At 40.5% G+C, this 21,986-nt stretch overlaps 1 protein-coding gene across 1 annotated transcript; it reads left to right on the top strand.

The window, feature by feature from the left end:
* Positions 1-4,780: 4,780 nt before the first annotated feature.
* On the top strand, positions 4,781-20,646 carry LOC125446874 (ornithine decarboxylase antizyme 2-like). The gene is given in 6 exon segments (XM_048520842.2): positions 4,781-5,021; positions 13,916-13,991; positions 13,993-14,073; positions 16,525-16,697; positions 18,589-18,674; positions 20,124-20,646. Coding segments are annotated over 6 exon segments (642 nt in total). The 5' UTR covers positions 4,781-4,923; the 3' UTR covers positions 20,252-20,646.
* The last annotated feature ends 1,340 nt before the right edge of the window (positions 20,647-21,986 follow it).

Genomic DNA, 21,986 nt, shown 5'->3' with positions numbered 1-21,986 from the left:
GATGGTGTTCTCTGGTCCTAGACGCTCCTAAACAAAAGGAATGTTTCTGCATCTACCCTGTCAAGTCTCCTAAGAATCTTGCATTTTTCAATGAGGTTCACCTTTTATTTCCAATTTTCCCATTGGGTGTAGGCCCAACCTACTTAACCTTTCAGCGTGTGAATGTCTTCCATATCTGGTATCCACTTAATGAACCTTCTCTCCGTTGCCTCCGTGCTATGCCTCACCATTAATAGGGAAGGTGATGCTGCTTAGTCGCAGGGCAATTTCACAAGAGGCTGTGCTGGCACATTGCCAGGGCCCTGTATCTGAAAATTAAGCATGGGGAGATTAAACTGTTTTGCAAGCTGTAGATTCCAAGATTATAGGGCTGAATTACAGGGGATAATCAAAAGTGAGCTACCAGGATCTTGCATCTGGCAGAATAAAGGAAGAGAGAAACCAGTCTTTGGTTCATGTAGAAAACTGCCATAATCTTGGCAGACCACAAAGCTGATCTCTCATCACAGAAAGATACACACGTACAAGCAATTAGTGATGCTTTAACCTGAGGATCACCATAGCTCAGGCGAGGGGAGAGGTTGAGAAGGACAGTCCTTCATGGTAATCTCAGCTGGTGTGGGAATTGAACCCACTATGTTGGTACCACTTGACATCACAAACCGACCATCCAGCCAATGGAGCTAATCATCCTCTCATCAGTCACAGAGGCTGCTCCTCACCAGAAAGAGGTGGATAGACACCAGGTTTGCACCGAGGTAATGATCAGCCTGATAAAGGCCCAAAGGGTAGCTTGACTACGTCAATATCTCAAATGGAAAACAAATGTTTGCTCCTGATGCCTCTTCACAGGTGAGTACTTCCATGCCAGAGGTCTGTCCAACTTAACCCAGCAGCTGTACTCATGTTGCTGAGGTTAAGAAGGAGGGAGAATGGCCAACGCCAACATGACCAGGCACATGTGGCTCAGGAGGCCACAGCTGGGGGTGGAAGCAGTGTCTGAAGAGAGGAACCAGGTTCTCCAGTACCGTGAGGGTCTTTGCCAAGACAGGTTGCACTACATCATAGCATTACCACTCAGACAGTGGTCATTTGGCCCATCATTCCTGCACAAGTTCTTCCAATGAGTACCATTACCTGAGATTTGTGAAAGGCAATGCCTACTTGATTAGGGATCTTGTCATCTGCATCTGCAGAAAAACCTAGCATTGACGATTATCAGATCATCCACGATCTCATTGAATGGTGGAGCCAAACAGAAGGACTGAATGGTTTATGGTCTTATGATCCTATGGCTTCACTTCTCAGAACGAAATAGATCACAAGAGATTGAATGAGGTAAGTAAGCCAATTAATCTGCTATTGTTGCATTAAAGATATTTGGGGTTTTTGGGGTTGGGAGTTGACAGAGCTTATGTGCCTTCATTCTATAGACGGCTGCTTCCCCTCAGTGCAAAGGGCTTTACTGGGTGCTCACACAGTTGTGTTTTTCAGGTTTGGGCTGATAAGTAGCAAATAACAATCATAGCGTACAAGTGCCAAGATACGACCATCATCAGCACGAGAAAATATAAACAAAAGCAGTTTGGGCTGGACAATCGCAGCAGGTCTAACAGCATCTGTGGTGAGAAAGCTGAGTTAATGTTTTGAGTGGTCCAGTGACGACTCTTCAGAACTGTTTTTGTCTTTGTTTCTGATTTCCAACACCTGCGGTTGTTTAGTTTTTTTGAGGGAATGTAAATGTAAGAATTTTCTCTTAACATTCAATGTCAATAAAATTGCTAAGTCCACCACCAACCTTATCCATGCTGAAATAGAATGGAAGAACCATTGTTAATACATGTAAATGTGCATTAATCATTGAAGGAAGCTTGTGCAGTTAGAAATTAATTATAAATACAGTTTCTTAGACCTTACTGATAGGATCATGGAGCAAAGAGGTTCTGCTGAACCCATGTTAAATACTAGTTAATCCCCAGCTGGTGCAGTGTGCACCTGTAACATGGTGATCGTAATGAGGCCAGCCAGTTCCCTGCTTAGGGCTGTTAATCTGGTCCAATCAGGGAGTCCTGGCTAACAGATAAAAACAGGAGTGTCAGAGGCCAAAATATCAGCTTTTGTGCTCCTGAGATGTTGCTTGGCCTGCTGTGTTCATCCAGCTTCACACAGTTATCTCCTGGCACTTTTAAAAGCGTGATTTTGAACAGGTAGTGCTGTTTCTGTGCAAATAAGGAGTAACTTGGTGATAGGATACTGGCCTCTGAAGTTATTTTGGTAGGTTGGTTTAGGGGTTTGTGACTGGTTCCAAGAATGAGCAAGCAAAGTTATGAAGCTTGCTGGAGAAGTTGAGACTATATTTTCCTTGAACAGAATAAGACTGATTTGATTGAAGTTCTCAAAATCATGAGGGTTCTGGACAGTAGACTGGGAGAAACTATTCTGACTTGTAAATGTATCAAGAATGAGAGGGCACAGATTTAAAGTTAAATGCAATGAGGGGGAAAATATCTTTAATGCAACAATAGCAGATTAATTGGCTTACTTACCTCATTCAATCTCGTGAAACTTCATAGTGTCCAATGTTGCAGCATTTAGACTGCATCATAAAATGTTTGTGTCCAAAAACTTGGCTTTTCACCAGAATAAATTAGCTGGTCCCCCATACCTGTAAGCTTTTTTCTGTTTAGATATTTGTCTAACTTTTCTTTCAAAGCAACAATTGAACAGCCACAAGAGCAAAAATTACCAGGGAAGCTTAGCAAGCTGACAGTATCCCTAGAGAAGTGAAGTCAACAGTCTATTGACCCTTTGTCAGAACTCCAGAAATTGAATCTGCTTCCTTGGCACTGTTCCAAACTCAAACTTGGGCTGAATGATTGTTTTTTTTTCCCCCTCACTTGCAATTGCTCCCTTTGCCATTCACCTTGAATTGGTTCTCAACTGTTTCTGCAAATGGAAAGTGTCTCTAGGTCCCACATGGTTTTGAACACCTGTTAAATCTGCTTGCAACCTTCTCCTCCATGATCTCAACAAATTCAGATAATTGAAGTTCCTCATTCCTATCACTTGCTTTTAACACATCCATGTTGTAGCTGTCTAGGCTGGCATTATTGTCTGTCCCTAATTCCCAGTAGACAGTTAAGCATCAACCACTTCTCAAATCACTGGGTAAGGATGGCAAGTTTCCTTCTCTAAAAGGCATTGCTGAGCCAGATAGGGGTTTTTAACAGTAGTTGCATGCAATTGTGGTTACATTGTTCTGAAGAATGATCACTGGTCCCCAAAACATTAACTCTGCGCTTCCTCAACAAAAGCTGTTGGTTTTCCCAGGAATTTATGACTTTGTTACATGCATTAAGCCAGCTCCCTGCATCTCCCCTCTGATTGATTTATATAGCACCGAAACAGACCCTTTGGTCCAACCAGCCCATGCCAAGTATAATTCCACTAAACTAGTCACACCTGTCTGTTCCTGGCCCACATCCCTCCAAACCTTTCCTATTCATGTACTTATCCAATTACCTCAAATGCTGTAATTGCATCTACATTCACCACATCCTCGAAGTTCATTCCACATGTGAACCACCTGCTTTGGGGGGGGGAAGAGGGGATACCACTTGTCTTTTTTAAATCTCTCCTCTATCCTTAGTGTAACGCCCCCATCCTAGGGGAACAGACAACTACCCTTAACTCTATTTCCCTTGTTATTTTGTAAACTTTAATCGGATCGGATTGCCTCTCAATCTCCTATGTTCCAGCGGAAAAGTCCCAATCTATACAGGCTTGTTTAACAACTCAAACCTTCAATACCTGGCAATGTCCTGGCAAATCTCTTCTGAAGCCTCTCTAGCTTAATAATATCCTTCCAATAACCAGGAGGCCAGGCCAGGGACAGACAGTGGATCAGTGGTTAGCGCAGCTACCACACAGCACCAGGGACCTGGATTTGATTCCAGCCTTGGACAACTTTCTGTGTGGAGTTTACACATTCTCACCATGTCTCTGTGTGGGTTTTCCCTAGGTGTTCCAGTTTCCTCCCACAATTCAAAAATGTGCAGGTAAAAAGGATTTGCTACGCTAAATTGCCCATAATATCTAGAGTAGGGGTTGCGCCTGGTGGGATGGTCCTCTGAGGGTTGTTGTGGACTCAATGGGCTGAATGGTCGTCTTCCGCACTGTAGGGATTCTATGTACTAGACACAGTATTCCAGAACAGACTTCACTAACCTCCTGTACTCAAAGGACTGAGCAGCAAACATGCCAAACGTCTTTTTAACCTTTTAACTTCTGTCCCTCTGTTCTGCAACACCACCCTGGGCTCTACCATTAATTGGAAAAGCCCTACCCTTATCTTAATATCTTTGAGGATCTGGATTAGGAATCATTTCGGGGTACCCTGAGGAGGTAAGAGGACGCTGCATCAATGCAAATAGCTTCATTCAAAGTCTTTTTTAAGCTCAACGTTCAGTTTGCAAACCAAACCAGCAAAAACCTTATCCTATAGAGACATACACTCTCCAGTTCCCAGGCACCACATTTGAGCAGCACAAAGGCCCCGCCCCCCTCGACTGTCAATCACAGAGGCGCTGACATCACGGGCCCAACCAAGACAATAACCTGATGAGAATTAAAACCAAAAATAATCAGCGGCGAAATACATATTTCAATAAACGCTAGCGTAGTGCGGCGACTGCGGGATAAAATAATCTGTGTGTTGTCTTGTGTTTGTGGGTGCGGCCCATGATGCCGCGCGAGGCTATATAAGCGGGCGGCGGAGACGCAGCGGCCGCTGAAGGTTCTGGAAGGCGGTCGTAGTGGACGCTACTCGGTAAGGCACTGACACTCAGGGCACGGCCCGATGGACGGGCAACTGCTGCTGCCGCTGCCAGCATAACCCAGCGAGCGGGCTGTGTCTGCGGCCGGATGGTGAGAAGCTCCGTCGAACGGATACTGAACAGCCACTACTTCGGGAAAGAAAGAGCCAAGAGCCCAGTCAACGCGATGATAAATACGCAAGAGAGGTGAGGGGGGGGGGGGGGGGGCGGCATTGGGGTCGGAGGCAACGGTCTGGGGGAGCTTGGGAGGGGGCATTGTACGGGCTGTAACATTCGGAGAGGCATTTGGCTTCTGACATCTCATCTGCGTGGTTAATGGGAAGGGTAACAGTGCATAAGGTGTAGATTGAGGTTTGAGGTGTCTGGAAGGAAGTCATTGTGTGAGTGGGTTTGCAGAGATGGGAGAGGGCATGGGGTGAACTGGTTATGAGTCCAGGTTGGAATGAGAATTTCGTGATGTATGAGAGCACTCCTTTTCCTGATAAAGGAACAGAAAATTTGTTAATATGGAGTGACACTTCGAGATGGATGGAGATGCTTGGCTCCATAAGGTAAATTCAAGGGAATGAGTATCGAGGGATGTGGAGTCAGGATCCAATGAGGCAAAAGTGCAGGGTTAAAACTCTGATTAAGAGTGTTTTTGAAAATGTTTTTCAAGTGCTTATTTGGAACTAAAATATCCTAAAAGACTGTTGACTGAATTGAATAAATTGTTGCTTTTAAAGGGGCAGTAGAGAAATTGGAAGATGCACTGGAAGAAATCTTGTATTACTGATTATGTTAAATGGCTGGCTCTTCAATAAGATTGTATGATATACATTGTGTATGTCCAGTGAGATGGTGGTTATTATGACACATTCTGTCATGTGATATGTTTTTAATGTTGTAAACATCTGGTGTTTGAACTATGGGTGGATACCTCTTTGAAGTCTGTACTGGTAGCATTGCCTGTTTATTTCAAATGGGATATTTTCCATATATAATGGAAATTATACCTTACTGTAATTCTACCTTTCTTCCAATGAAAGTATATGAAAGGTAGAATTTTTAAGTAAGATTTTGATTACATTGACATGTTCAATTCCACACGACAAGCCCACTAATTCTACTTAGCTGCTGGTACCCCCATGCAACATACAGTACTATTTGCTCAGACTTAGTGAATTGATACTGTAGAATAAATTTCCCTAGATGTTTACAATGATAAGCTGTAGGAATGAAGTTTGTAATTAGACCACTTGAGCACTGCAAATATATCTGATTTGTTTCAATGTTGTTTGTAAGGTTTGAAGTAATTAGATGCTTGACCTTGGGAATATTTTCTGATTTGATAAACTTAGAATTGAATTTGAAAATATTGACTTGATAGTATTGTCTCATGTAGATCTGTACTGTGCAATCCCGCAGACTATTGTTATTTGCTTCTTAAGATGTTACATTGTAGAATTAAGATTGTGAAAACTCTGTTCTTGCTTCATGTATGAAATTGCTCATGCTGCAGGAAATGGGTTTATAAACCTATTAGACATTAATGAACCCACAGCATGTTAATTCTCATTTCACCATTAAATCCTCTCAGGCACAATCGTTTCTAAAAACCAATGTGGTTTGATTTCATTGATAATAAATGTGACTTTTGAATTTTAAAATGCTACAATGGTGAACAGTGCTACTTGCACTTCTTTATGTTTGTGATTGTGCTGCATTCTTCAAAGTGGTTTTTTTGTGGGATATGGACACCACTAGCTAGATGAGCATTGTTGCCCTTGAAGGTCCTCGTGAGCAGCTGCCCTTAACGCCTTCCATCTGTAGAGTGTGGATGTACCTACAATGCAGTTGGGAAGAGAATTCTAGGATCCTGATTCAGTAATAGTAAAAGAATGATGATGTAGTTTTGAGTCAAAGTGTGTGTGGGGAACTTGCAGGTGGTTGTGCTTCCAAGCATCTGCCCCATGCAGTTCTAGATGATAACTGAGAGTTTGGGATGTACTGTTGGAAAAGTCTAGGTAAATCGCCTTAGTGCACCTTGAGATGGTTTACACTTAGACCTGTCACTAATAGAAATGGTGCCCTGTTGGTTCATTTGGATTTAGCCAGTTTTTGATGGGCAGTATGTACCTCCAGGAATTTTCTTTTTGAGCTCTGGGAAGGTTGAAATGGATGATTCACTCTACACTTGCAAATAAACATAGTTGCAACAGACCAGGATGAAGCATTGGCAGTATCTGTTGATGGGGATAGCTGTGGAGCCCACTCCATTGAGTTTGACTCTCCATCATACACAACTGTATTTGGAAGGACTCCAGAGCTTAGTTGTGATCAATTTTTTCATATATCCAGTGCTGCTCCAGACATGCCCTCCTGAGCTCTCTCTTCAAAACAGGGTCTGTTCCCTTCTTTGATGGTAATGTTAGTGGGAAGTGCCAAGCCATACATCCACAGACCCACAGAACCTCATGGAAGCCCAGCTTTGTGTTGCTTGATCCATTGGCAGTCTGTCCCATTTAGACTTTGTTCGTATGCATGAGCAACAGGTAGATTTGTAAGGATGTTGTCGGAATATTTTTTCTTTGGCTTCCTCACCACCTGTTGCTGATCCAAATCTTGCTGCTGACCTTTGGGGCTTGGTCAGCAGTACTGATCAACAAATGATGTGTTGTTTTTTTTTGGAAGCCAAAATCTCATCTAGACTTTAACACAAGCAAAACAAATAAGGTGGCTGGGGAGAAGTGGTAGAAACAATATCTTTTGAGTGTCTGCCATTCAAGTCTTCTGGTTAAAGCACGTTCTGTGCTCTTGTCACTCCATGCTGCTTCCAATTAATTCTCAACACAGGACTACTGATTCATCAAGTAGAGGAGGCTTCGTCTTACACGTTTGACCTGATGCCGTGATACTTCAGTGGCAATTTCCTCAGTATGCCACTGTGCCAACTCTGGGCCTGGAATGTGATGGTGACTTCTAGGGCATGGAAACCGAGAGATCATATGTTAGAAGCAGTGTCAGTATGTTGCTTGATTAACCTCTGGGACAGCTGGCCCAATTTTGGCACAGACCCTGGGATCTTAGTATGGAAAACCTTTTAAGTTTGACAAAGCTGGTCAAAGTTGCTGCTGCCTACTTCACATCTGTTTGGTTTGTCATGTTTCATTCCTCTAATTTTGTATGGTTTCATATAACTGACTGAGTGTCTTGCTTGGTCATTTAAGGGAGCATTCTTTTGAGTTGGCCCCATTGCTATGCATCTGGAGTCACATACCAGCCAGATAAGTTGAGAATGTGCAGATTCTTAAAAGATACTAGTGAACCAGGTGGGTTTTACAGTAATCAACTATGGTTTTTTGGGTACCACCAGACTGCCTTCTAATGACAGATTAATTTTAAAATCTAACATGGCGAGTGACAGGATTTGAACACCAAGCCCCCCAAAGCATCAACGTAAGGCCTCTGGGTTGCTAGTCCGGTGGTGTTGCTGCTATGCCAGTCGCACTTTGATAGTCCACTGTAAATCTTGGATTGGGTTGTACTCAGTTTCTCAAGGGTGCAATCTAGGAATGTTGTGAACTATAAATTTTATAACCAGTCTAAATTAAGAAATGTTTTCAACTTACACAAAGCCCAAGAAAAATAGGATGGGAACATTGAGCTTTGGCATTCGATTATATTTCACCCCTTGCGAATATTCTAGTCATCTTTCCTTGTTCTGACGTGTTTGGCAGCTGATGCATTAATTAAAATGCTGTACAGGAAGCAAATGATGTGTTGTTTTTTTTGGAAGCCAAAATCTGATCTAGACTTTAACACAAGCAAAACAAATAAGGTGGCTGGGGAGAGGTGGTAGGAACAATATCTTTTGAGTGTCATGTCAAGAGTTGTAAGCATTGAAAAGTTGAAATTTTCGATTGAACAATTTAAACTGTGCAGGTCTGAAATTGATGAATACTGACAAATTTGACCTCAAATCAGAAATTGAGTGAGATGACTGCTTTAGATTTTAAAAATTGTGGCGTCAAAATGTAATTGGTTAAAGATTGTGATAATTTGGTATTAGAAGAAATGAGAAAATTGCTGTTCATTGCACAACCGGAGGAATCAAAGCTGGGGAAATTTCTAGAAGGTTCTGAAGGTTCAGGAATATGAACTGAGGAAAAGTAACTTGTGCAACAAATGGAAACTTTGGCTTTGGTATTCAGAAACATAAAGTATGATCCTTGTATTGGAATTTATAGTCTGGATTTCTTTGGTTGTGAGAGCCTGGTTTCAGCATTTCTGAAAAAAATGCAAAGAGGGTACATTGGTTCAAAATACCTGCTTTCCAAGGAAGAATTGATGAGGTGGTTTCAGCAAAAATATTATGGCATCCTTCTGCATAGAAAGTAATTTAAAGAACACATGAGAAAGCAATAGAGTCAAATGCACAGCATGAAAACAGACCCCTTTGGTCCGATTTGTCCGTGCCAGCCAGATATCCCGAATAAATCTAGTCCTATCTGCCAGTATTCGGCCCAAATTTAGACCTATGCCCTCTAGTTGTGGATTCCCCAAGCCTGGCATAAAGACCTTGTCTATTTACCCTATCAATGCCTGTGGTGATTTGATGAACTTCTATAATCCTTGATGCTCCAGGGAAAATAGCTGCAGTCTTTTCAGCCTCTCTCCAAAACTCAAACCATCCATCCCTGGCAACATCCTTCCTATAGCAGGAAGACCACAGCTGCACACAGTATTCCAAAAGTGGTCTATCCAATCTCCTGTACAGCTGCAACATGACCTCCCAACTTCTTTACTTAATGCCCTACTCAATAAAGATAAACTCATCAAGTGCTGCCTTTGCTATCCTATCTAACTGCAACTCCACTTTCAAGGAACTGTGAACTTGCAGTAAAATCAATTTGTAATAAGTGAAGTGTTTTTAATTCATTCATACGCTATGGATAGCAGTTGGCTGGTATTTGTTGCTTTTCCCACTTTTTCAGTGGGCAGTTAAGAGTCACCCACACTGCTGTGGGTCTGGATTCGCATGTAGACCAGGCTAGGAAAGGAAATCTGCAGTCCTTACCTAAAGTACACGAGTGAGGCTGCTGATTGTTGACTGTTAGAAAAACGGTGATTTCGTGGTCATCGCATTACTTAGCTCTTTATGGGCAAAGTTACGTAAAATGTTTGACACAAATCAATGAACGCTGAGACTTTTAATTATTATAAAATGTAAGGTAACTTTATTCTTCCCACTCAAGGCCATTACTGTATTGAACATTATACAGTAAGTGCTGAGTCTATTGTTAAAAGCCTTCAGAGGCATGTCATTGTATGACTTTGCTTGACAGTTTTGTTTTATTATACCAACTTCAAATTGTTTGAAGAAGTTGCATTTGCAAATGATGCAACCTTCCAATTGCATTACCATTACTGTATTGCAGGAAGTGAGTGCAGATTCTTAGCACTGTTTGGTCTACTGGCAGTCATCTTCATTGTTCTGTAACTGCATTATCTAATGTAATGGGTCGTAAACTGTGCCTCACTGAGGTATCTTTAAATGCCAATGTTTATCAGGCAGCTTTTTAAAACCCTTAGTGCTCAGTCAGGGAAACTAGCTGTTAGCATTTCTATCTTTACAAATTGTTGTCTCTGGCAACGCCTCTGATAGTAATCTGAAATCTAATGCCTGTCTATTTTAAAGACAGAAATAATCTTGATGTGCATTGTATATCACAACATTGGACAGCACAGTTATCAGCTCATCATCTTTCTTTATTTATTGATCACATTCTTGCAGCTTAGAGGCAAGAATGATAAGTCCCAAGGCTTGAGCACAACAGTAAAGTCTAACACAACAGCACAGTGTTGAGGAAATGTTTTGCTTAATGTGCCCGTCTTGAATTTGATTTTAAACAGGCCTCCCACCAGGATGAGGTATAAGATTTTCTGGCATTACTTTTGAAACAGTTACCCCTGATAGCTGGGTTAATATTTATTCCTCAATCAACATTAACAATAAATTAAATGGTTGCAATGACATTGCTGTTTGTGGGAGCGTGCTGTGTGTACATTGGCTATTATGATTCTCACATTGAGAATAACTACCACTGCAGAAAATACTTCGTTAGTTGGAAGGTGCTTTAAAAAATCTGACTGGGAAAGTGTGATGTAAATGCCAATATTAGTCTTGGGAGGTGAATATTTCTGACCAACATTTTTGCCTGCCCTTAAGTGCTCTTTTAAGAGGATGAAGCATCCCCTTGATGAGCACCTTCACCACATGGACTACATAGTTCGGTTAAAGAAAGAATTCAGGCTTTTGACTCTGACAGTGAAGGTAGGGCAACACATTTCTAAGTCAGGCTGGTGAGTAATGTAGAAGTAAACTTGGAGCTGATGTTCCCATTGTTCCTACTGTACCCATGCATCTTGTTGATTGCTGCAACAGGTTTGGAAGATGCTATCAAAGAAGCTGTGGCAAATTGTGCAGAGTGTGTTGTAGGTGGTACACGTCGACAGTCGAGGGAGTTTCTTTTTTTAATGTTGTAGTTGAGCGGTGGAGATTTTGTCACTTATCAACCCATGTCTGTATTTGAGCAAACATTCCCATTTCTTTTCTCTTGTTAAAGGGTTGCTCTTTGTTGAATTAACTGCAGGTGCCTATTGTTTAGAACACCTCCCTAAGGAAATCCTTAGAAAACCATCTCACTTTGCTTCAATTAATGGAAAGTTTACTTGTGCATCATCATGGTGGTTCTGATGCTGTCAGATCTGATGTTATTGACTGTGCCTCACCATAACACAGGAAGCCTGCTGCCCGGAACTGAAACATTGTGTTTTTTAATTTCCACATGTCATCTGTGGTTGTTGGATTGTCCATTTTTTGACACAATTCTGCACTCTACACAGTACCGTTGCATGGTCAGGTCTGTTCTTGACGTAATTTAAGTGAATTGTTCCATCAAATTTTTGTGGGACTACTGTCTCCTACCAGCTGCTTGCAATGCTTTAGTCTAGCATCTGCCTCACTACAGATGTTGCACTTTTATTTAATAGATTTTTAATTAGACACCCTTTGGCTCCCATCCCCTTGGTCTTGTCTACTGAAAGTTCAGTTCCAGCTTTCCCTTCGCAACGGTAATCTTTCCTCATCTGCTGCTGTGGAAACTTCTGAAGTTAAACTGTTTAAAACAGCATGATTCAAAGTGTTTTTTTTCCCCTTGACACTGCGTGGTCTGTCAAGTCACTGAGGCAAACTGGTTAAACTTGTGTTGTCCTTGACTTGAGCCCAGTGCACTTTCTGCAATAAACAATGTTGAGAAAATAAATTTGGAATAATTTTTTAAAAAATTGTATTCCTGTTAGTTTTCCATTTGTATCTGTACTATATGTAAAACATTCCAAGATATTTATCCTGCAGAGTAGTAGGAAGTTCCTGTGTCCTGTCTGGAAGCATCTTGGCTGGGGTGGGGGAGGTAGAGCCATAGTGGTAACGTCATGGACTGGTTAAACAGAATCTGAGGCATGGCTTTGAATTCAATTTTTTTCAAACCTAGAATTAAAAAGCTAATCTAATGGTGATTATGTAACCACATGTCAAAAAAAACTATCTAGTTCACTAATGTCCTTATTGACTTTATTGTAACTTCAGACCCATGGCAGTTTGGTTGACATAATGGCTCTCTGAGCAATTAGGAAAAGGCAAAAGCTGCCCTAACCAGTGATGCCCACGTACCACAGATGAATTTAAAGTTAACCTGGTCTTAGACTATTGCCTTTTGGCCAGAGAAGTCATTATACCTCAAAGTGCTTCATTTAAGAAGTACTTTGGCAAGTCTGAGAACATAAGATGCTCTCTCTGTTTTCACTCTGATTAGTATTTGATCACCTTATCTTTTTCAGGGAATGTTGGTTTTAACTGAATCAATCCAGGAGTCATTTAGTTGTAGTTAGGAGTGATATCTACTGCACATGCCCTCTTGTAACTCCCTCATCCAGGGTACTGAAGAAAATATTTTTGGTGGTTAGTGCTTAAATGTCAGTTGTGTAATGAGTTAGTTGCACCATATGGTGCATGAAAGCAATTCCTATACTGTGTGGGTGAAACTGTCAGTAGTCAAATGATATTTTCCATATGATCTGGCACTTGGGTGAATTTCTGCATAACAAATGAACAGTATTTTAAATGCACAGTTGGGGATTATGTCATTGGCTCAGTTGGTACCTAAATGTTTTAGCCAGTAAACTAATTTTGGTACATTAATGAGTGCTCAATTTTATTATTCTAGGCACTAAAATTGATGACCTGATGGTTTGATGAAGTAAATATAATCTGCATGTCTTACGATAAAACCTGAATTTATAAAGTGTCTTTCATGTCTGAGACAGTTCACTAGAGTGTTAAGAGCGATAAAAAGAAATCAAGATAGCTGGTCAAAAGCATGCTCATAATTTCCACAGTTTAAACTTATTGCCTGACTGTAGAATTTGTAGCCATCTGCAGTCCAAATCAGTCTCCCAATTGCCATGAACACAATGCAGTTTATATCTGTGGGTGGTGAGGTGGTGGAGACCTGGTTGGACAGCCTGGAAGTGAGCAAGTCAGCCACACAACTTGCAGTTTCAGCGCAGTGATGTCAATGGTACCCATACCTGCTGTTGAATAACTGATTGCGTTTGTGTAGTATTTTGTGGCGCCATTATTCCAGCAGTGCTGAATGCCTAGTTTGATTTGTTTTCACAGAAGAGTTAAAATGGTAATTAATTTCCATTTTTTTAAAAAAAGTAAACGCTGACTGAGTTTTACTTCCCAGTTAGCTTTCCATTTCTTTTTTCTGACTTGCTTAGTGACTCATGAAGTCTGAAAATTTGAGATTCTTATTAGTATGATAGTATCATGCAGTAGATTCTAGGTGGAGATGCCCGTGACCGATTTAATTTTTTTAAATCTCTCGGAGAAAATCCTGTATTTTCACAAGAAGGAAGTGTTGGTGTGCTCAAAGGTGTCTTCTGGTTCAAAACATTTGCTACTCTATTTCTTTGACTTGTTTTAGACTGTGTAATTTACTCTAAGCTTTAACATTGCTTTCTTTTGTTTACAGTAGTATGCCTTCCTTGAGTGGTACCTCTCAACAGCAGTACTGCAGGCACCTCAGTCCAGGGCCTCTGTGGTGCTCCTGATGCCCCTCACCCATCAGTGAAGATCCCGGGTGGGCGAGGGAATGGAAGGGATCACACTCTTACAGCTCTCTTACATGCAGTAAGCATATTTATAGTTATCTTTTGCAAGGTCTATATCCTCTGTATTGTAGCTAATGCATATAGAGCTGTGGTCAGTGAACTAAGAACACTAAACAGTTCCTTTCTGTTTCTTCCTGTAGAATTGAAGCATGTGCAATATTGCAGTTGTATTTTGGAATCCAACCATAAATGGTGTCTGCCAAAAAGTAACATTGGCTTTATCTTGTGCTCATTTAAATTGCATAGTTGATAACTGACAATATTTTCATTCTGAAACGATATCGCTGAGTATGATTTTGAATGTTGTCACTGTTTAGGGTATCAGGTATTGGAGAATCAGATATTGACATTTAACGCCATACTTGTTCTAATAGGCTGTTGCCTACCTTGCCAGAATTATTGACAGTCATCTTTGGGAATGCCCTTTTTCTATGGGAATGAGTGTAGGATTGAAGTTTCAAGTGCTTCCAGCTGTGCAGGAAAAAGTGGCATTTCAGTAGTGTAAAGTTGAAATCTGTTTGTTTGGACTTTTAAAGTATCTCCACCTCGTACCCTTCTCTAACAGCCTTCGTGTTGTATCACCAACTTGTTCCAGTGCTTCTTGAAAAATCATTGACCCGAAGCTTTAGCTGTGTCCCTTGCTGGAGACTGCCTGACCTGAATATTTCCAGTATTTGCTTTTTTCTCTCTTTGGATACCCACCATTTGTAGATTTTGCTTTCATAAACACACAGGACATATACTCACAGGATATCGTTTGAATTTTTTACTGAGCTGTGTTCTAATGACATTTTACTAGTGAATTAGCCGTATAGGCACTTGTTGCACAGGCTTCCTTAGCTAGGCAACAGGAGATTGTCTTTTTGTGGGTGATGTGGTGGGATGGAGATTGAAGAAACTCAATGAACCAGAAAGCTTTGTTTTCATATAGCCAGTTATTGCTTTTAAAATACTCAAATTTATTTCCCGAATCTTGTAGCTTGATTATTTACGTCTTCAAGGGTGTGTTTTAAAATGTGGCAGATGTATTGAAATGTAGGGAGAGTTAAAAGTTGCCTTAGAGATTTGTTAAATTTAAACATCTTTAACATGAAACACAAGCAAAATACAGAAGGTGGAAATCCAGAACATCTGTGAAAAGAAACAGTCAATTTTTCAAGTTCATCAAAACATTCATTAGGATTTGGAAAATCCTGGTGCAGAACTAGATGAGATGCAGAGAAAGATTTGCAGTGAGAGGAAAATGATCAAATGACAAAGAAATGAAAAGGTAATACTAAGTTAAATAAAGAAGTAAAAGATACCTCATCTGGGAGGTAATAAATGGTTACAACGTAATTGCGGAGGGGAGCTTCCTGTGGCCCAGGAACAAAGGTTGTCTGAACCTACCATTTCCGCTAGCAACCCACACCAACTTTCCAAGAGAAAATGGGAATGGCAGTTGAGATCTAAAATTAATTGTGATGTAAAGTGTCTAGTGCCTACACCTGCAGTAGAATTCAGCCAATTTATTTTCCCATGTAATCCTATTTGAACACTTTTTAATTAACACGTTCCCAGGGAATAGTGAAAACACTGCAATAAACCAGCAATAGAAACTTCTGCTATAATTATTAGAGTTCAAATATTATTGGCTGATGATCGCTGAGTATGATTTTGAATGTTGTCACTGTTTAGGGTATCAGGTAGTGGAGAATCAGATATTGACATTTAACTTCATACTTGTTCTAATAGGCTGTTGCCTACCTTGCCAGAATTATTGACAGTCATCTTTGGGAATGCCCTTTTTCATTACCAACTCTTCTCCCTATGCTTGCTCTGCCATTGCCTTGATTAGGAGTATACGTAAGTTTCAAGTTGCTATGAACCTTCTTAGGTACCAAACAGTGAAATGACTGTACCACTCCACCACGAGTATTACTTGGATGAGATGGGAAGGTTACCTAGCCACAATCTCCCAAGTGATCCCCAGCTCCCTGATTTGTCCTTAGTTGCGCTTAACTCATAACTAGTTTTGCTATATACTATGAATTGAGAATTTCAGATTTTGTTAAGTTGTGACTTATTGCACGCAACACGATTAGATCTCTTGAGCATTGTTATATGAAACCAGGTATCCCCCCTTTCCATAGAGAAGAAGGGAGGAAGTATAGACATTGTGAACTGGGCTGATTAAAGGGAGAATGGACTGGAAGATTAGTGGTGTGCAATATAGAGGTGTGGGAGGAAAAAGTGATTAAACTGATGAACTATTAATTAGATTTACTAAGAGTGTAGCATTAAACATCTGTTTTCTTGACAAGAAGTTAGGAGTTTTTTTTTCCGGAGCAGTAAAAGACCGAGGAATTTCTGTATCTGTAAACCCTGATAATTGTGATTGTTTACTCCTGTTTGCCTCAACGTGGATTGGACATATTGAATGATGGCAATTATCAGAGCACCTTTTTCAGTTGGCACCATTTGCTTGCAGGATGAGAAGCTAACGGTAACGCAAGAGCTACCAGTGAGTGGAAAGAAACACATTACCCATTTTCGGTACCAGTTAACAGACTCCAAGGTATCCGAATGGGATGCACTTTCCTCTGATAAGAGTCTGTTTGTGGAAATTCCTAACGGTATTTTGGCAGAAGGAAGCAAAGAAGGGTGAGTAATTTGAAAACTATTGGCACTTGCTTTCCATGCCTTTGTTCTGAACTTTTTGCATTTTCTAATTCAGCTTTAAACACTTTTGAATCATAACTAAATATTTGGGAGAAGGAAAGGCCCAAACAACTATTGAAATGAAAACTGAATTGCCACGAATAAGATGTATCTTGGTTGCAGTATGCACATTGGGTAGAATGAGTTTTGGGTATAATAATGGAAATGTCAGATATTAGGAGGTATGGGTTTGAGGTGAAAAGGAAAAAGTCAAGAAAATTTAAACGGGGTAGTAAGTGTCTGGAATGCACTGCCAGGGAGGTGGTAGAAGCAGTTATGATAGCAAAGTTTAAGAGACAGTTAAAAAGATACACATACAGGCAGATCGCATTAGTTTAGAATAGCATCATGGCTAGCCCAGATGTAGTGGGTCAAAGGGCCTGTTCCTGAACTGTACTGTTCTGTGTGGTCTTGTGCAGAACAGCAACTTTTGCAAAAGTCCAATGTAGTGTGTCTGTGGCTTCTTGCTTCCTGATTTATCTCAATGGCTGTTTGAATACTAGGGTGTAGGCATTTTGTTTGCTGTCATGTGGGGCCGACTTTGATATCAACCTTTGAAAAACTGGGTTACATTATTTTTGTATGTTTCCTAATGGAGTCCAATGCACTTGCATTTTGCAGCCTTCAATGTCATTTACTGTTTTTTTTAAAATAATGCACATCAGTAGCAAGTGTAGTTGGTGATTTTGATCACATTTATCCTACAGTGCAAGTTATAGTTATGCAGATAATAAATTAACGATGCAATCCATTGTTAGTGGACATTGCTTATAAAGTTCTGTGTTGTGGAATGTCCTTTGTCCTGTATTGGTCCTTTTTTAAAAACAGCTATGATGCCTTGTGTGATGTAACTCCCTTAGAAGTATGTTTTCATGCTTGGACTTACCTACCTGAAACTTCACTTATTGGGTTACACTTGGCTCCATACACCAGCTATTCACTGTCAGAATTAACCCTGTTGCTAAATACTCTTTAACTTCACTATCTCTCTTTCACTCTATTCTGCACCCCTCTGTCCAACATCCCCTGTTCCAACTTAATAGCACAGTGAAGTACTATGAAGTGGATTCATTTTACAGCAGAAAATACCCAAATATTAAACTATTTCAGGTGTGGCCCTCAAAGCAATATGTGGTTCGAGTGGGACTTCCTTTTGAGTACTATTTGACCTAATAACTTGAACTTCAGAGCAGTGCTGGTTCTGTCAGCACAAGGTGATATCGGTGCTATCAGGAGAGAAACCATAATCATCACCTCTGTGCTATCTAACCTTCACTGACTTGGAGCATCCTGTTATCAGCAGCTTCTCTCTGGCCACTTCTGGTTTCACTCCTCATTTTTCTCTTGTGCCTGAAATTAACCCATTTTGCTTTTTAACCCATTTTACTTTGTATGTTCTTGTTACGTTTGGTTGGCTGGTGCTGTCATTCTTTGACTTCTGATAATTTCATAATCTACAAAATTGGTTGAATGGAACTGTTGCACCAAATTTAAAGTTAAATTAGGGGTACTGTGATTCCAAGAATAACCCTTCAATATGTTGTTGCACCAAGTCCAATATCATTTCCTTCTGTGCTATAGTTTTAAGCTACCTGTTCGGGTATGACACCTGCCTTTAGGGCAGGTGAGACTTGAACCCAGAACTTCCAGCCCAGAGGTAGGGACACTCTCACCATGCAGCAAGATCCTTCGTTGTGTGCTATAATCTGTGGTTATGTAATCTTCCTTCTGTTGATTTTGACTTGCACATTTGATTCAATTAGGGCTGACATTGCATTGAATGAACAAAATTGCTTACCATTCCATTGGGCTCACTATTATTTTAATATGGCAGGTTAACAGCGCTGCTAGAATTTGCTGAGGAAAAACTGAAGGTGGAATATGTATTTGTCTGCTTCTACAAAAACAGAGAGGATAGAGGTAATGATTTTCAGTACTGCTTGCAATCCCACTGTAGATTCAGTTATAGTCAAGTCTGAATGCAAGGTTGTCCTGTGTTAAATGCACTTCCAAAAGTCAACATGCTGATCCAGTTCCAACTGCAACCCTCAGTTGAAAAGACAACTCCAGGAAAAATACTTCCCCTTATCCTGTCTCGAAACTGAATCATTACATTTGGGTAACTTACCCCAATAAAAACTTGGTGGCAAATTACACGGCAGTTCTCTGAATTGTCACAGTCTCCGACAGTGTGTTATTACCCAGTTTCCAAATGCTGCAGAGCTGTATCATGTCAGAAAGAACACCACTAGCAGAATCCTTCTACATGCTTTTGTAGTGTTCCCCCAGACCTGGCAGATTTCAGTCTGGCTTGATGTTGCATTTGCTGTTATTCCAGTGCCTCTAAAGTGCCATTATCCGTATAATCCGTACAATATGGAAATGGGCCATTTGACCCAATAAGTCAGCACCAGCTCTCCAAAGAGGATCCCGCCCAGACTCATCCCCTTACTGTATCCCTGTAACCCTGCACTTCCAATGACTAATGTGCCTAACCCATACATTCTTGAACACTGTGGGTAACATAACATGGCCAATCCACCTAACTTCCACATCTTTATACTGTGGGAGAAAACTGGAGCACCCAGCAAACCTCATTCAGACACTGAGAACAAACTCCACACAGTCGCCCAAGTCTGGAATTGATGCCAGGTCCCTGGCGCTATGAGGCAGCAGTGCTAACCACTGAGCCACCGTGCTGCCCAACTCTCCTCACACTGAGATGGAGTGGCAGTATCAAGCTATATGATGAGTTGTTGATTGCTCTAGTGTTCAAGAAAGTGCTGATACAAGGAATTCACTGCCAGTTACAGATTGAAAAATTCAAACTGATGGTGAAATGTGTGGACCATTTTCTTGGTCATATAATGTAATCACCTTACACTGGATCTATAAAGGCATACCGAGTAAAAGTTACTGGTGAACCGAAAAGAACAGTGTATAAATATACACACAGCATGCTGTTGATTCTGAGAGATTTCCATTGGAAAGCCACTAGATAGAAAACTGTGCATATCATGTGGCATACAACTGAATCAGTGGCTTCAGCTGCTCATGAAGCTGTGTATTCATTATCGTACTGGGCAGTACGTTGTCCCTGTGAAAAGTTCACTTTATTTTTGGGTCTCTGAAATTGCAGCAGCAAGATAAACTGTCTCAAAAGTGAGAGAATGGAGGGAGTAGTGAAGGAAAACTGCTGGGCAGATGAAACAGTGGGGATTGCATGGCTCATTTTCTGAAACAACAAAGTGCATGATTTGAATTCTGTAAAATGCCTTGGTCTATAAACTAGTTACCTGATGCAACTTGATAACTGGTGCAAGTATGTTTTTTTGTTTGTTAACCAATGGAGTGTTTTCCTCTTGACAGCCTTGCTTCTGAGGACATTCAGCTTCATGGGCTTTGAGATTGTGAGACCAGGCCATCCCTCGGTTCCAGCTCGGCCTGATGTGCTGTTCATGGTGTACTCCATTGATCAGTCTTCATCTGAGGAGTAGCAGCCACATCAAGGGACACTTTACTGTTTCCTACTTTTTATTGTAGCTGTATTGGGAGAGGGTAGTCCTTAGTATAAATGCTGTGTAATATCCATAGCTATGGCCTGTAAAAGGTGCAGATTTTCATTGTCTTTTGCGTAAGCAAAATTTTATCATCTTGCCTAGATGTTCTTTAGGCAATCTGGGCTGAATTCAGCTTCATAGATTGATACTGAGCAGGAATAGTTTCTCGAATTACAAATTTGTCAAGTTTTTTTTTGGTCATTTGTTTCTTGAACTGTGTGACTTCGTCATTGCTGTTTACAGAAAATGTTAAGCCTGTGAATTCCTTTCACATTGTGTTTTTATGTACCTTCTAGAAAGCTGTTTAAAAACAATAAAGTATTTCAAATTTACCTCGTGTTGAATTGTTTTTGTGAAGATGCTTTTTGCCCAATTTGATACACCTGCCAGAATCTCAAACAGTTCTTCCCTTGTTTTCTGTCCACAGCTACATTGATATGTCATTTGGCGGTGACTAGCCTCCAGATGACCAAAATGCATGTCACAATTTTACAGCAGTGGATATGGCCATTGGACCATTAGGTCTGTGCTCTTTTCCTGAAAGTGCCTTGATTCCTTTTCCTGTTTAAATGTTTCTGCTCCAAATAATTGAAATTATCTAAGTGAATGTAGATTATGCCCACACTCAGGCATTCTGTTCTTGCTGCCCTTTTTTTAAGAATTCAACCTATGGTAATCTTAAATCCATTTTGACAGCTGCAACCAGTCAATTATTGTATACAAGTTTTATGCTTGATAAATGTGCTTAAATCTGACTCTTGATGTTTTTAAAAAGGTTGTGACAGCTGTATTTGTCATTACACCTAAACAGTAAACAGAAGAAGTGTAGCAATTAATCCATGTGTATCATTTAGTGGTTCAGAATAAAAGGCTTGTATTTAAATGTTTAAGCAGAATCTTTTTAGCAGACGTATCTGACAAATAGCTAAATTAAAGGCTCAGTGTTTTCTTCAAAAGCAGTAAGAAAGGCACATATTTTTAAGATTTTCATCTGGTGTGAGGCATGGAGCACAAAAAATTCAAGTTCTTCACTTTGGCAGGAAGAATAGAAAAGCAACATTTAATTGGAGAGGGTCTACAGAATGCAGTGCAGATTAATCGAGTACATGAATCACTTAGCATGAAGGTACAGAATATAATTGGCAAGGTAAATGGAATGTAAGCCTTTATTGTAAAGCTGGTGTATAAAAGTAGGGCAATTTCCTAAAATTATAGGACTTGACGTAGAGCATTTTGTATGATTTTGTCTCCCTACATTAGAGATGTACTTGCATTATAAACAGGGAGTGAAGGTTTACTGGGCTAGTTTCTGGCATAGATGTCTTTGGGAGATCGATTAGCCCAGTGCACATTGGAGTTCAGAATAGAAGATAGTGATCTCATTAAAATGTGTAAGATTGAGAGGATGTTGCCCTCAAAATGTAGAACTATGGGATCCAGTTTAGAAATAAATGACTTTTCATTTAATGTGTAGGCAAAGAAAGTATTTTCTGAAGGTTTTGAAGTTCTCCTGCCCAAAGATCAGGAGAGGCTGGATCATTGAATGTGTGTCAAGGCTGAGTCAGAATGCAAGGAGGAGGTGGGGTACAATGGGCAATAAGCAGGAAAGTGGGGTCAAGGGGCCTAATCAAATGAGCCATGGCCTCACTAAATGGAGGAGGAGGTTTGATAG

Source organism: Stegostoma tigrinum, chromosome 36 (genome assembly GCF_030684315.1).
Source record: "Stegostoma tigrinum isolate sSteTig4 chromosome 36, sSteTig4.hap1, whole genome shotgun sequence".
In the NCBI taxonomy this organism is placed as follows: domain Eukaryota; kingdom Metazoa; phylum Chordata; class Chondrichthyes; order Orectolobiformes; family Stegostomatidae; genus Stegostoma; species Stegostoma tigrinum.
Note: the sequence above shows the minus strand (reverse complement) of the source record. Positions and strands in the feature narration are given on the sequence as shown.